This window comes from Trypanosoma cruzi, genomic scaffold, assembly GCF_000209065.1.
Source record: "Trypanosoma cruzi strain CL Brener 1047053516431 genomic scaffold, whole genome shotgun sequence".
NCBI lineage: Eukaryota > Euglenozoa > Kinetoplastea > Trypanosomatida > Trypanosomatidae > Trypanosoma > Trypanosoma cruzi.
In genome coordinates, this window is record NW_001849402.1 from 94392 (window position 1) to 109170 (window position 14779).

General features: G+C 61.0%; 1 protein-coding gene and 1 pseudogene across 1 annotated transcript, besides 3 other annotated features; both read left to right on the forward strand.

The window, feature by feature from the left end:
* Nucleotides 1-14779: part of a sequence feature (areas not merged during assembly with more than two copies in the genome that could not be assigned to a particular haplotype) that runs on past the window's edge.
* Nucleotides 528-1478, forward strand: Tc00.1047053507779.20 (annotated as a pseudogene).
* Nucleotides 564-588: a microsatellite.
* On the forward strand, nt 3723-14105 carry Tc00.1047053507779.30 (dispersed gene family protein 1 (DGF-1), putative; the record flags this gene model as incomplete). Its single annotated transcript, XM_803369.1, has 1 exon — nt 3723-14105. One exon carries the CDS (start codon nt 3723-3725, stop codon nt 14103-14105), a length of 10383 nt encoding a protein of 3460 aa, XP_808462.1.
* Nucleotides 8584-8632: a microsatellite.

A 14779-nucleotide genomic window follows, 5' to 3' on the forward strand; every position in this document is an offset into this window, starting at 1 on the left:
ATCCAACTGCACCGGGGACGGACACTGTTCCCCCGTCGGCGAGGGAGGAAGACGTCTCTCCAGTAAGGAGACGGACCCTCACACGCCGTCGGAAGGAGAAATGTCCGCACTGTGATTCTACATTGACGGGATTCTCGGGTCTCGTCAGTCACTGTCGGTCATTTCATCCGGAACATCCCCCACCGCTTCCCGAGCTCAAATGTGATTTCTGTGACATGGTTTTCCCCACACGGAGAAGCACCGCACAGCACAGAAGTCGCTGCGCACACAACCCAGACGCCACACGGCATCGGAACAGCAGTGCCAGGAGGCGATCTCTGCTGCCGCAGGATCAGCCAGCTTCCACTAGCACGCCAATTGGCCCGCAGGAAACCTTGCACCATCTGCTTCTAGAATGTCCAGGCACCTTGGCTGTGCGTCAACGGCTGGACATTGAACAGGACCTTCGCCTCGGAAAGTTCTCTCAATGGCAGTTGCTTCATAGCAGGAAACTTTTGTCGTTGCTCGACCACCTCTTCGGCACTCAGATGGCACTGTATAGCTAGACGCGCTGGTAAGAGTAGAAAAAAAAAAAAAAAAAAAAAAAAAGAGCTAAAAACAGTGTTGAGTTCCCACAGCACATCGCACTCCTACATTGGCGGGGACCGTGCGGGGGACTCGGACGACGTTCATGTGACGGTGAGCAACGTCCTGCTGTACAACCGCATATTGAGCAATGCCAAGCTCAAGGCGGTAATGAAGAAGATCGTCGTTGGCACTCCAGTGGCGAAGGTGCCGGTCTCGAAAGGTGCGCCTCAAAACAATACTGCGAGTGAAACCTTTCTTCAATCCGCCAACGAGGCCGTCGTCATGAGTGAAAAGCGGCAAGACGCCACATCATCACCACTGCAAAGTCAACACTCACCAGCGCAGCCATTAGGGAATAAAAATGGTCCAGCAGCTTCCATGCAAACATCTTCTGCTGATGCCATTGGCCCATTCACCTCAGGTGGTACGGGGGAAGTGAAAGAGGAGGAACCCAGCAGCGGTGGAATGGTGCCTGCATTGTCTCCAGCGTTGAGCGCGGGCAGCCGTCCGCTGCCAACACGCTCGCCAGCGACAAACAGGACGCTGGCCCTGAATGGGAAACGCATGCTCACACTGCCGTGGGCACGAACAGCGGCCCCGATTCACTCAGCACCACCGACGCGACGCCCGCGGATGGCGCCACAGGAATCCCTGAGCCCCGCACAGACCCAGCAACTGTTCAACGCAAAGATAGTGTGCTGGACGGCGTTGGCACCGCACCGACTCATCCGAGCACAGCGCCTGCGGAGTCCAAGATCCCATCGGAGTTCAACGCAGCGCCGCCCTTGGGCAATGACCTTTTTGATTTGGAGGATATCGCCGGGTTGGTGTCCATGGGTGTAGAGGGCGACAGCGCCGTGCACGGGTGTGTGTTTCGGGTGCTATTATTGCTGCTGCTTCTGGGGGTGTGAGACATGACAGCTCTGTGCTGAAGAGGGCATGGAGAGTGAAGTTGCGACTTCCCGTGGGGAAAAAGTATTCAGCTTTCCAGCAGTACTCACTGCATTTTTCCAGAGATTTTTTTATTATTTTTTTGTTTCTCTTTCTCTTTTTCTTTTGGCGCAGGTGCCTTGTTGGGATAATCAGCATCTCCGCGTGCTTTTGTGTTTGTTTTTTACCCTTTTTAAAATCCCTTTTCCCCCAATGTCTGCTTAACAGACACACCGTCATGCGTGACGTGTTTCCCCCTCTTTTGTTTGCGTCTGTTGCCCGCACGCGGTGCCGGCCTCATTGCCGTGCGTTTCACGGACTGCACGAAAGGAGGAGTGGAGGAGCAGGCCGGACGCCGCATGAAATGTGTGAAATGTTATTTGGGCTGCTGGAAGAGTAAAATCTATTTTTTTTACTTTAATTCTTTTTTTTTTCTTTGGTGCGGGCAATGTGCATACACAAACACATGGTCGTTTTGTGCTGCTTGGCGCATGTAATAAAAGTACTGCTGAATCAATTTTCACTAATTTTTTTTTTACGTTTGTGAAGTCCCGCTCGACTCTCACCCTTTTTTTTTCTTTTTTTTGTTTTGGCAAATCACTGCGGTTCATTTTATTCTGTGCCGTGCCTACTTCCAATTGTTGTCTTTGTTTCCCGTTGACTGTCCCTCTGCTGGCTGTGCTGCTGAAATGCCCCGATCACTTTTTCTTTTCCGCTAGAGGCATCGCTGGTCCGTGACAACGATTATTTGTTTTCCTCAGTTGTGACGGCACGAGGGTGACTGGACGCCGGCCTGCTGACAGCACTCGGAATTGAGCGGATTGTGTGCGCCGTGCCACACTGTGAGTATGGGGCGCCACCCACCACAACCTGCTGTGAGGCGTAACGATAACCCGTCGGGGCAGAGAGAAGTAAAGGACTGTGCCATGGAATTGGGTGCGCCCCGTCCCTCTTGTTTCTGTCGTGGGTGTGCTGTGCGCATGGCTCTTTTTTGCGATGCGGCGTGGGTGGCGTTGCCTATGAGTACAATTTTGGTCTTTGCGGCATGCATGTGTTTGCGTGCGTGCCTGCTTGATGTTTAGCACTGTGCTGCTTGCCGGAGAGTTGCCGCTACTGCAGCGCTGTTTTTGTAGTGGGCGTTGTGTGTGCGGCACTGACCTTCCTGCTGTGGGTGGCGCAGGGAGCCTTTTCGCCATATATCTCGTTGCGTACTGCGACGCGTCGGAGGTGATTTGCGTGAGCTAGGGACGACCGCGCATGATGCGGAGAGTTGTTGTGCAGCCCACACGGCGCATTGTAGCCGCAGCTTCGGGTGGCTTTCCGTGTCGCAGGTGGTCGTCCTGACGTTCTGCCCGGGCATGGTGGCTTGCGAGGAGGGAGGGCGGGAGCCCGCTGTGTGACTCCTAAAAGTGCTGCGGGCGGGATGTTGGCTGGCGTGCGGGTCGTCGTATTTGTTCTAAAAACAAGAGGGAAAACAACAATTAATGTGGATACTTTTTTTTTTGTGTTTGACTGCTGCTCTTTTTCTTTCCCTTCCTGTGTGTGCCTTGTGCGCTTATGATGCCGCTGCTCGCTGTGAAGTGCCGACCCGCGTGAGGGAGGAAGGACGCCTTAACTGCTGGCGAACGGTGAGTCCTTCACTCCTCTTCCGTGTTACCATTTCTTCCTTTGGCGCGCTTGATGGCTGCCGGTTGTAACGCTGCCACATGGGTGTGTCTCGGCCCCTGTGTGTTTTTCACGGCATTGGGACTGCTCTGTGGTGGAGCCTTTTGGTTGCAAGAGCGGTGCCAGTGGTTGTATGTCTTTTTGCTGGGATCCTGCCACTCTGCATGGTGGTTGTGTGGGGCTGCGTTGGCGGTGGGAGGGCGATGGTGTAACCGGCGTTGTGGCGTCTGTGCTTTTTTGTGTCGATGGCTGTGCATTGGTGGGGACTGTCTGTGACCGGATGCCTCTGCGTGCCACTGTGTTTGGTTACTTTTGTTGCTTCCTTTTCCTTTTTTGAGCAAGCAGATAGAGATACTTTTGTTTGACCAGCACAACTATCGTTTCAAGGTGTTAGGGATTAATTGCTGTAGGATTAGCAGCAGTAGTGGGATAACGACCTATCGGAATCGTGTATCTGGGTTTGCCATCTGTAGAAAAGGATCTGCGAAGCAGGAGTTACGGTCGACGAGTCGAGAGTAACACACCACGACTGCCCTGTTGGTACCTGTTTGGGTTTGTGGATGTGGTCTTCTGTGGGTGCGTGTCCGCGCGGCCGGCACCGTGTGCGGTGCAGGGCCATTGCGGCTGTGCGTGTGGCGCTGCTTGTGGCGTTGGTGCTGGTTGCGGCGGCGGCGTGGATGACTGCTGTGCATGCGGTGGTGCTGCGACTGCGGGGCGGCACGGTGGACAGAGCCATCACGGTGGGCCGCGCCGTGGACACGGTGCTGATGGACGGCGTGTACATCACGAACGGCGTGGCTGTGGTGTTTGACGTTGCGGCGATGCTTCCCGGCCCGCTGCGCATCGAACTGAGGAACTGCGTGTGCGACGGCGGTGTGCAGATCTACGTGCGGGGCTACAGCGGCGAGGCGGCGAGTGACCGGAGCCTGGAGGTGAGCGCGATCGGGTTGTCCGGGAGCTACTGCTCGCTCGTGTTTGTGCACAACCTGCCGGCACACACGAACGTGACGGTCCGTGACTCGACGATTATTACGGCGGGACCGATGCGCTACTCGCAGCTGAGCGGGCTGACGGACGCTGTGGCGTCGCCGCTTGTGCTGTACGCGACGTCGCTGTTGCAGTCGCAGCTGCGTGTGAGCAGCACTGTGCTGAGGTCTTCGCAGGCGGGCGGGTCAGCGGTGCACGTTGGCGGCGGCATGGACCTGCTGTCGAGCGCTGTGGTGTTTGACGGCGTGTTGCTGGAGGCGTCGGGCGGTCCGACCGCGTCCGCGTTGCATGTGGCGAACTCGTCGCGCCTCAGTCTGCGTAACCACTCGGTGCTCTCCGTGACGAACGTGTCGGTAGTGAGCGGCGGCGGCGGCATTGTGCTTGGCGAGCGCCTCGCGGTGTTTGATTCGGTGCTGCGCTTCGTGGGCGTCGAGGGGTCTGTCGCGTCGTCGCTGGTGCGCTGCGGCGGTGGGACGATCGGTGGCGGCGGGTGGCTGGACATTCACGACGTGTGGGCGGTGGGCGAGGCGTCGTCGGTGGCTTCGCTGTCGGGTGTGACGCTGAGCGGCGGCACCGTGTCGATTGCGCGCTGCGCTGCCACTGGCGCGACGCTTGTCTCTGGGCTGGCAATCACGAGCGGCGTCGTGTCGGTGCAGTGCAACAGTGCCGGCGGCCGGGTGCTGCAGAGCAGCGGCGACTACCGCATGGCCGGCCTGCCCTCCGTGAGCGTGGTGCCGTGCGATGGCTGTGCGGCCGCGCTGGCGTGCTTCGATGCGCTGACGGCGTCGTTCACCGACTGCGTGTGCAGCTGCCGTGCCGGCGGCGTGGGCGACGCGTGCGTGCCGTTTGACGTGCCGCCTGCGAGGTCTGGCGGTGGTGGCGGTGCACAGGACTGCGTGAGTGGCGTGACGCTGACGGAGTCGGTGACGGTTGGCGGCTGGCGTGCGACGGCGTGCTTCGACTCGGTGGTGTTCAGCGGACCGATCACTGTGACGGTGGACCTGCGCTTGTTGGACGTGTTCGCTGACGCGCTGAACGTGACGCTGCGCCACTGCGTGCTTGCGGGCGGCGCGCAGCTGCGGATTGGTGGCCTCAGCGAGAGCACGGCGCGCCTGATGCCGCACGTCCTCGTCAACATGGCGAATTTGACGTCGCTGGAGGGCACGATCGTGCTGCATGGCGCGATGCCGCTGCACTCGAGTGTGCTGCTGGCGAACTCAACGCTGCGCGCGACGGTTGGCGGGTCGCAGTACGTGCCGACGACCCGTGGCCATGCGGAATTTCGGTACGGCCCCGCGCTTGTCCTGGACGGCGTCCGGCTTCTGTCGACGCGGTTTGTCATGACGCGGTCGATGCTGGCGTGTGGCGGGGGCTCGTGCGCTGCGATCCTCGTGGAGCGCGGCCTCGGCGCAAACCTGTCCAGCGTCTTCTACATGGACAACTGCGTCGTTATGTCGCGGATGCAAGTAATGTACGCTCTTGCGTCGGATTTGCGTGTGAGCGGCGGCTCCGTGTTCTCCATACAGAACAGCTCGTGGAGTGTGTCGAGCATTAACATCTACAAAGGGGCGTGTGATTTTGGGGACGTTGTGGTGGATGGCGGCAGCGTGATGCAGGTTGTGTCCAGCGAGTTCCGTCTCGGCTTCGCCATGCTCATGGCAAAAACGCTGACTGTGACTGGCGGCAGCTGGCTGGTGCACCGCAACAACGAGTTCCGCACCGCCTACGTTGTGTACGTGGCCGACGAAAACGGCGTTGCGTTTTGCGATCGGAGTGTGTGGTCGATAATTGACAACAACTTCACTCACGGCTCGTACTCGTTGACACATGCATACATGACAAACGATTGGCCACCACCGTACGACGAACTCCCGACCATCTACGGCGTGTGCAACGAGGCAAGGGGCTCACCTGTGACGGATTACCAAGACGACCTCAATATTGGAGTGCCCGTGACGGCACTGGACTGTGGTGCGTGCACGGTGGACGCCGTGTGCTTTGCAGCGAGGACGAGCAGCATCAGCGGCTGTGAGTGTGTGTGCGCTGCTGGCGGCCACGGTGACACGTGTGTGCCAGCTGCGGTTCCGGACGGCCTTGGGCCGCTCCCGCTCTCCGATGCGAAGGACACGGAGGTCCGCTGCGTGCACGGTGGCAGCATCAGCTCCGTGGACGATCCTGATCCCGGTGTGCGTGGTCTGTGCTTCGTCAACGTGACCTTCACCGCCGCGATCGTGCTGGACCTGTGGAGCTTCGACGCGCCACAACAGACACTCAACATCACGCTGCTGCAGTGCGTCCTCATGGGCCTGTTGATCAGGGGGAGTGGTGCGCGCGTGCACGTGAGCGTGACATCCTCGATGCTGGATGCTGGTGATTTGGAGTTTAAGGGTGATTTTGGCACGAGCTCCCAGGTACTGGTGGCGGGCTGTACGTTTGTGATGACGTCGAGCCACGCCATCCAATTCCAGAGGTTTACTCTTGGTGTGAACTCGTCACTGCTGTTACTCGACAACGTCATTGAAGGGGAAAGTTACGCAGTACGCTTATCCTTTGTTGTTGTTGATGGTGGCGGGATCATTATGAAGGGAAATACGCTGAGGGGAGCGGAGGAGTACGTTCCGTTGGAATCCGCTGTTTTGTTTGAATCTGCTGTTTTGAAGAACGGGGGCTACTTTGACGTGGAGAATAACAAAATGAGCGCAGGTAGCGGCATTTATTTTTACGGGGATACCACCGTGAGCTCCGCTGGGCTGCTGCGAGTGGCGGACTGTACATTTGTTGGCATCACACTGTTTTTTGAACCCGCGCTGGTGCGTTTGTCTGCCTCGGTGACACTCGAGGGTGGTGCGCAGTGGCGTGTGACTGGCAACAACGTAAGTGCAGCTTCAATAATAGGTATGCCTAATTCCTTGTACAAAGTGAAGCTGTTGGGCAGCGGCACCACCGTGGTGCTATCAAACAACCGTCAGGTGGACTCGAGTAAAGCCTTTGCGCAAATTGCTCCATGGAGCACGATTGTGACGTCACCCGCGCGGTTTGTGGTTGGGTGCAACCTGCAGGGCGGTGAGGAGGTGTCGTACGACGGTGTGTTTCCGGAGGGTGTGTTGTTGTTCAGGTGCGGCACGTGCAACGACGACGCTGCGTGCTACATGCCCGGGACGGAGTCGGTGGACCGCGGCTCGTGCTCGTGCGGCTGCAAGGACGGATGGCATGGCGCGTCGTGTCTTCCCCTCGAGGTGCCCGATGCGGTTGTGCTGCCCGTGCCGGAGAGAGCCGTCGACGGCGACACGAGCTGCGTGGTGGACCAGACGCTGACGAACCTCACGCTGAACATGTGGAAGACGCACCACTGCTACGTGGGTGTGACATTCAGCGGCGTGGGTGCTGTGCTGACGTTCTCTCTCAGCAGCATGCCGCTGTATCTCCCCATCAACATCACGCTCACTGGGTGCACATTCCGTGAGGGTGCTTCGCTGCGGTTTGTTGGGGGTGCTGAGGTGGTCGAGTCAGCCGGTGTCCTGATCCGCGTGAGCCGGACGGTGATGCGTTCCTCCGTTGTTGCTTTTGCACTCGCCCTCCCGCAGCACTGCGACATTGCTGTCACGGAGGTTGACGCGGTGCAGTTCTCCGAAGTCCAGTTGCTGGAATCTGTGAGCAACATGTGGAGCGTTATGATTCTGCAGAACGTTGTGTTGAGTGCGTCCTCGCTGTTGGTGAGCAACGTCAGGGCGCGTGCATTTGGTTACGGTTCTTTGGGTTTGTACTCGACCGGGACGCTGTCGCTCGTGGCTGGCAGCTCGCTGTACGCACGGTACTGCGGCCTTGATGGTTACGAACACCTGTTCTACGTGTACAGGCTCAGTGTCAGTGATCACTCTGTTTTTGCGCTCCTCAAAAATGCAATGGCCTCCGGGACAAGCCTCTTGTATCAGCACTACGGATTCAGCGTGTCATATCGCAGCGTGTTGCGCGTGGTGGGGAACAGCGGTTCCGTGTTCTGCGCCATCTATTCACGTAACTTGTGGACTGTTCAGCAGTCAAGCTGGCTGGATTGGCGCGACAACGACGTGGAATTGGGTGCGATGTTCTGTTACTCCCTAATAACTACTGTGAACATCGACGGCAGCAGTGTTGTGACGCTGACGGGCTGCAGGATGGGCTCGACGGGGTTGTCGGTCTCGCTGCTATCGCAGGCTGACACCGGCTACCGTTTCGTTGCTGGGTGCCTGACGATTGCGGGACGTGTGGTGACGACGGCAGCTGAACTGGAGCTGAACGGCATCACCAACGTGACGACGGTTGCCGCGTGCGGTGAGTGCACGAAGGAGGGCGACTGCTTTGCCCCGCTGACGACGGCGGTCATTGGCTGCAAGTGCCAGTGCGCTGCTGGAGGGCACGGCGATGTGTGCGTCCCGGCGCCTGTGCCTGCTGGCTCGCCACCGCCGCCGCCGCCGCCAGTGCCGCCATCGCCGCCATCGCCGCCTGTTGGTGAGTGCATCAGCGACATGGTGTACCCCGAGGTGGCGCAGGCAGTGGGGAGCGGGCTGTCGTGGCTGTGCTACCGCAATGTGACGTTCAGCGGGGGCGGCATGAGCCTGACGGTGCTGATAGGGGCGATGACGGGCGACGTGGCGAGCGTCACGTTCGATGGATGCACGTGGAGGGACGGTGCCGTGCTGTTGCTGTTGGGCAACGCGTACGCCGCTGTGGGGTCGCTGAACATCGTCGTCACCGGCAACACGTTCCGTGACGCGCTGCTCAGTCCGGAGGGTGTGTTTCCACCGCGCACGAACATCACGATCAACGGGAACCGCTTCACGGTCACGAGGCTGATCCCTCGGTCGGGTTTGGAAGTTATGAGGACGTCGTGTGTCTCGATGAATGAGCTGGTGATCAGCAAAGACTCCGCGGTGGTGCTGAGCGGCAATGTGTTTCATAGCGTGAGGGCATCGTCAAGCGCCATTCACGTTGTTGGATCTTCGCTGAGCGTGTCGTGGCACTCCCTGTTTGCGGTGGTGGGCAACACTTTTCACATGGCTGGCGCTAACGGTACTCTGATATATCTTGGAGGGTCTAGGCATTCTTTGTCGCTGAGTGTACTGAACAATTCTGCCGTGGTGATCCGAGGTAACATTGTTTCGATGCCGGTGAAGTACTTTTTATTAGTAATTTTGGCGTTACGTGTGGAGTCCTGGTCAGCGGTTTTGTTTCAGGGCAACGACATGCAGGGAAGCTCGGTTGTGTTTTATTCAGGTTACTCCTTCAACATCTACTACAACTCCTGGCTGCAGGTGAGCGGCAACCTCTGCCGTGAATCACCATCGGAAGCTTTTGCTGTTTTTAACCCCAGGGTGAATCTTCGTGACTCCACGGTGTCTGTGTCCGGCAACCGATTCATGTCCAGCGCTGGCACGCCGACAGCGCTATGGATACCCAAAAGGCCCCGCGATATCACAAACGGAGCGATTGTGGCCGCGTGCAACACTGTGAAAGGCGAGGAGGAGGCGGAATACAGCATACCGTCCGTGTACAATGTCACTATTCTGACCTGCAGCGACCCATGCACCCTTGCGACGTCGTGCTTCCCCGCGTACACGACGACGGCCTCGAGTGATGGCTGCGCCTGCAGGTGCGCGGAGGGCGGCCACGGCGATGCGTGCCTGCCCGTTGCTGTCCCCGAGCCACCGAGCACTGACGGCGCCGACTTGTGCGTGCGGGACGTGCGTGTGGATGTGAAGGTGAACGCCGGTCTCGGGACGTCGGTGGCGTGCTACGTTGGTGTGACCTTTGCGGCAGACGTCGTGGTGGACGTGGAGTCGATGTCAGGGAGCGTGCGCAACGTGACGCTGGCGAACTGCACGTTTTTGGGCAGAGCAAGCCTGTACGTTGTCGGGTGGCGGTCCGACCCGCCTGCTGGCGAGCGCGTCGATGTGTTGGTGAGCGGGCTTGAGTCGCGCTCCGGCGGCGGCGTGGTGGTGGCGAGCCGGTTTTCGCCGGGCTCGCGCGTCACTGTGGTGGACTCGGTGCTGGTCGCAGAGAAGCGTGTTGCGTACCGCGGCGCCTACGACCTTGGCGACGCGTCCGCGTGCCTCGTGGTGCACAACGTGAATCTGACGGGTAGCGTGCTGACCATCGCGCGCACGCAGGTGGCGGCTGTGTTCGGCGACGCTGTTGGCGTGTTGTTTGTTGGCGGCGTGGCGCTTTCGTCGCGCGGTGCGCTGTACGTGGACGGGCTGTCGGTGCAGACGGCGCTGGGGCTGTGCGTGTCGGTGGAGGGCGGCGTTGCGACCAGTGGCGGCTCCGTGGTGGCGTTTGTTGACAGCGACTTCCTGCTGTGCAAGCACGCGGTGTCTGTGCGTGGGGCTGTGAGCGTGTCGGACTCCGCTGTGGCGCTTGTGCGGAGCGAATTCTCGTCGACGGAGGACTACGCGGCGGCGTTTTATTCGACGGTGAGCCTGGATGGCGGGTCGATGCTGCTGGCGAAGGGCAACGTGCACGACGGTGTCTCGAGGGAGATGCTCTACGCCGCTGGCGCCGTGACCGCTGCTGGGAGCACGCTGAGCTTTGTGCGCAACCGAGCGCTGCTGCCGCGGATGCTGTCGCTGAGCCTGTCGCTTGCGGCTGGGGCGCATGTGAGGGTGGCGTGCAACGACGCTGGTGGACGTGCCCTGTCGACGGCGGAGGAGTACGCAGCGGCTGGTTTTGGCGACGCTGGGCGCATCGACGTTGCTGGGTGCGGCGACTGCGACAGGGACACGCACTGCTACGCGCCCGGGACGGCGTCTGCGAGCATGAGGAACGGTGTGTGCGTGTGCTTGTGCGGCAGCGGCGGGTACGGCGAGGCGTGCGTGCCTGTGGGAGCTCCTGCACTGCCGCCCGCTGTGAGCACTGCGCCGAGTGTGCTTGTCCGCGAGGGCGTGACGGTTCAGTCGGTGTTCGTTGTGCCTGCCGGTGTGAGCGAGGTGACTCTGCGCCACGTTGTGCTGGACGGCGTGAGTCCTGTGCTCTACGTGCCGTGGATGGCGCGGGACGGCGTGCGGATTGTTGTGCAGAACGTGTCGCTGCTGAACGGTGCCGTGCTGTACGTGATGGGCGAAGGGTTGCGCGGTGCGGGAGCGGCGGGGAGCGACGAGAGCGGGCCGGTGGAGCTGTCCGTGTGCGATGTGGAGGCGCTGAACGGTGCGCTTGTGCTGAGCGGCACGTTCCCTGCGGGGTCAGTGCTGACGGTGACGGACTCCCTGCTGGTTGCCGCGAGGCCGACGCCGCTTGTGTATCTTCCCGGCTCGCAGTCCTCGCCGTACGCACCGGTGCTGGTGCTGTCGGGTCTGCGGCTCGTGCGGTCCGTGCTGGTTGTGTCCGGCGTTGCCCTCGTGACCGTGATGACTGGTGGGCGAACGGTGGTGGTGGACGGCACCGTGCTGGAGCTTGTCGGTGGCGGTGTCGCGCTGGACGCGGCTGTGTTCGGTGGTGAATTTGCGTTTTACGCGAGTGCGCGCGTGGTTGCGTCGGGGGGCGCTGTGCTGCGCGTGTCGGGGAGCCAGGTGTACGCCGCGCATGGGTTGGTGTTTGGCAGCGGGGCGGAGGCCAACGCGTCCGCCGTCGTGGTGAACGACAACGTCGGTGTGCTGACGGATGGCGCGCTGCTGGAGCTGCGGGGGTCGGCGTCGTTTGCGTCCGGGTCGTGGCTTTCGGTGCGCGGCAACAGCATCAGTGGCAGGCTTCTGTCGCTGCCGTCGTACCCGTGCCGTGCGGACCTCGTGCAGAGCACGCTGACGCTCCACGGGAACGCCGGTAGCGGGCCCGTCGTGATGGACGGCACCGTTGCGCTTGTGGGTGCCGGCGGAAAGTTTGTTGTGGGATGCCTGACGCTGAACGGGCAGGCGCTGCAGCCGATGCACTACAGGTCCGCCGGCATCATCGGGGAATTCCGCCCCGTGGCGTGTGGCGTGTGCGACGCCGACGTGCGCTGCTTTGCAGCTGCGACGAGGGCGATGTCGGGGTCGTGCGGCTGTCGCTGTGCTGAGGGCGGGTACGGGCGCGACTGCCTGCCGGTGTACCTGCCGCACGTGGACGGGTGCAACCGCACGCCTGGCATGCCGCTGTTGAGCCACACGGCGACGCTGACGGAGACGCACAGCCTGACTTCAACATGGACGCCGAGTCTAAGCACGACACACTACAGTCCGACGCGGTACGGGCCGACGAAGACCCTGCAAATGACGGAGACGGTGGCGCTGCCGCCCACGCGGACCCCGACGGCGTCGGTGAGCAGCACGCTGTGGTGGAGCGATGTGGCGTGCCCGACGCTTGCCGTGACGACGACGGCTGCTGGTGGGAGCCTGACGCAGAACGACATTCGCGGCGGTGGGAGCGCCGTCCCGACGCTGCTGATGGTGGAGCTGCCGCCGCCGTTTCGGTGGGCACGCGACCCACAGCTCGGCACGCACCTGAGCTTCGTGCCGGTGTCGACGGTGCAGCCGAGCGGGTTTGGCGGTCCGTGGGGAGCGATGCTGAGCAACGCGACGTGGGTGCGCAACGCGACGAATCCGTCCACCGTCCTGGAGCTGGCTGTGCCCTTGCACCGCGGTTATTTCATTGGTGCCGACGAGACGATAGTCATTCGCTGCGACGCTGCGGCAGTGTTTGGCGGCTGCAAGGGTGTGCTGCTTGGGTCCTTCACGATCAGGTCCAACACGCTGCCCGCCGCAGCCAGCGCCCTCTCGGCGATCACCGGCGTTGTTGCGGGTGCGGCGGCTGTTGCCGTGGTGGTGACCGGCGGGCTGGGCTCCATTCTGGAGATGCAGGCGCTCGGCGTGTTTGCGAGGATGCCATGCGCCTCGGCGCAGGAGCGTGCGAGCACCGTTGCGCTGCCGTACTTCCTGTCGGTGTTCGCTGCCCGTGACCCGCTGTGGATGGTGGTGGGCAACGCGCTGCTGGCCGCTGTGTTCGGGTGCGTGCACTGCGGTGTGACGGCGGCCTTCCAGCGGTGGCGCGGCGTGGACGCGGCGAGTGCGTGGGCGGCGATGCGCTTCCCGAGCCTGACGTACGTTGTGGCGCACGCGATGCACCTCGGCATCTTCTTCGGCTCCGTGCTCGCACTGGCGATGCCCGACGCCCGCGTGCAGCACCGCGTGATTGGTGCCGTTGGCGTGCTGTACGGTGCGGCGTTCCCTGCTGGCGTGTGCTACTTTATTGCCCGCCACGTGGGCGCGAGCTTCACGAGGTACTGGCAGTTTTCGAGGAAGCCGCTGCACGAGCGCCTGCTGTACCCCGTCGGGTATTGGCACCCCGCGGCGCAGCAGCGGATGTACGGCGGCATGCTGACGAACATGAGGGGCAGCCACGTGTACTGGTGCGTGTTCCAGCTGTCGGTGCTGTGTGTGGTGTGCCTGATTGCTGCTGTGCACCCGCCCGTGGGAGGCTGCCACGTCCAGTACTTCTGCATGGCTGCTGTGCTGCTTGCGGGTGCGGGCGTGGTTGCCTTCACGAACATGATGCGCTCGGCTTTCCTGACGGTGATGCGCGCGGCGAGCTTTGTGCTGCTTGCGGCGCTGTGCGTGGTGAGCGCGGCCAACCATCTTGCGCCGAGCGACGGCGGTGCGAGGGCGTACGCGGCGATCGTGCTGCTGCTGATCGCTGTTCTGCTTGCGGCCACTGTGTACAGTGTCGTTGTGTGGCACGCGGAGGACCGCCACTGGCAGGAGCTGCGCGAGCCGCGGCGTGGAGGACTGGAGGCGCTGCTGCGCGATGACGAGGAGAGCGGCGACGAGACACAGAAGCCGCACGACGTGACGTCATCGTCGTACGCCTCAGGCACCACCGCTGCGTTGTCGTACCGACCACCCGCACCGCCGTTGCGGTCTGTGACCGGTGACACCCGCTCAGACGCTCTGAGCTTGTTCGACGGTGCATCCAGTGCGAGCTGCAGCATTAATTATGCCCCTCTGGACAGGTGAAGATGCCTTCCTTGACGAAAAAGTTGGCGCATTTTTTTTTTTGAAGTGGAAAGGCTCCGACCCCAACAGTCTCGTTACCCGGCGAGAAGGCACAAAGCCCCTCGCAGATGCGGCATGACGTAGATGCTTCTGGCGGATCTTCTCTCTTTCCATTATTCATAGATTGATTGGGTGATTGCTTCGTTGCTTTTATTTTATTTTATCGATTATCGACGACAACGGATTATCGAGCTTATCACGCTAGCCCGGGGGCGGATGCGGAAGGGGTGTGTGCGTGTGTTTTGCGCCCGCCGCTGCAGCACCGAGTATGGGGGCTGGTGCTCTCTCTCTTTTTCATATCTGTACTTAGTAGTGAGGACGTGCTCGACGGCGGTGGCTGGTGTGCGGGCCATAGGATGCATTCGGGAAAACGTTAGGGAAAACAATCGATGAAGCCCTTCTGCGACGCGTCACCTCCTGGAGGTTGTGAGTGTGCGTTGCTGGCTGATATAAGGGAGGGCGTGGGGGCCACGGCTGTGCAGCTGCACAGCCACCCATCGGACTCCGCCCCGACCGCGTCATTGATTGTTGGTTTTTGTTGGTTTGTTTCTATTCTTGTGCGGGTGCCTGCAGTGACTCTCCTTCCTGTTGCACGATGACTGTGTGGGAGGGCATGCCTGCCGCTCCTTATACTT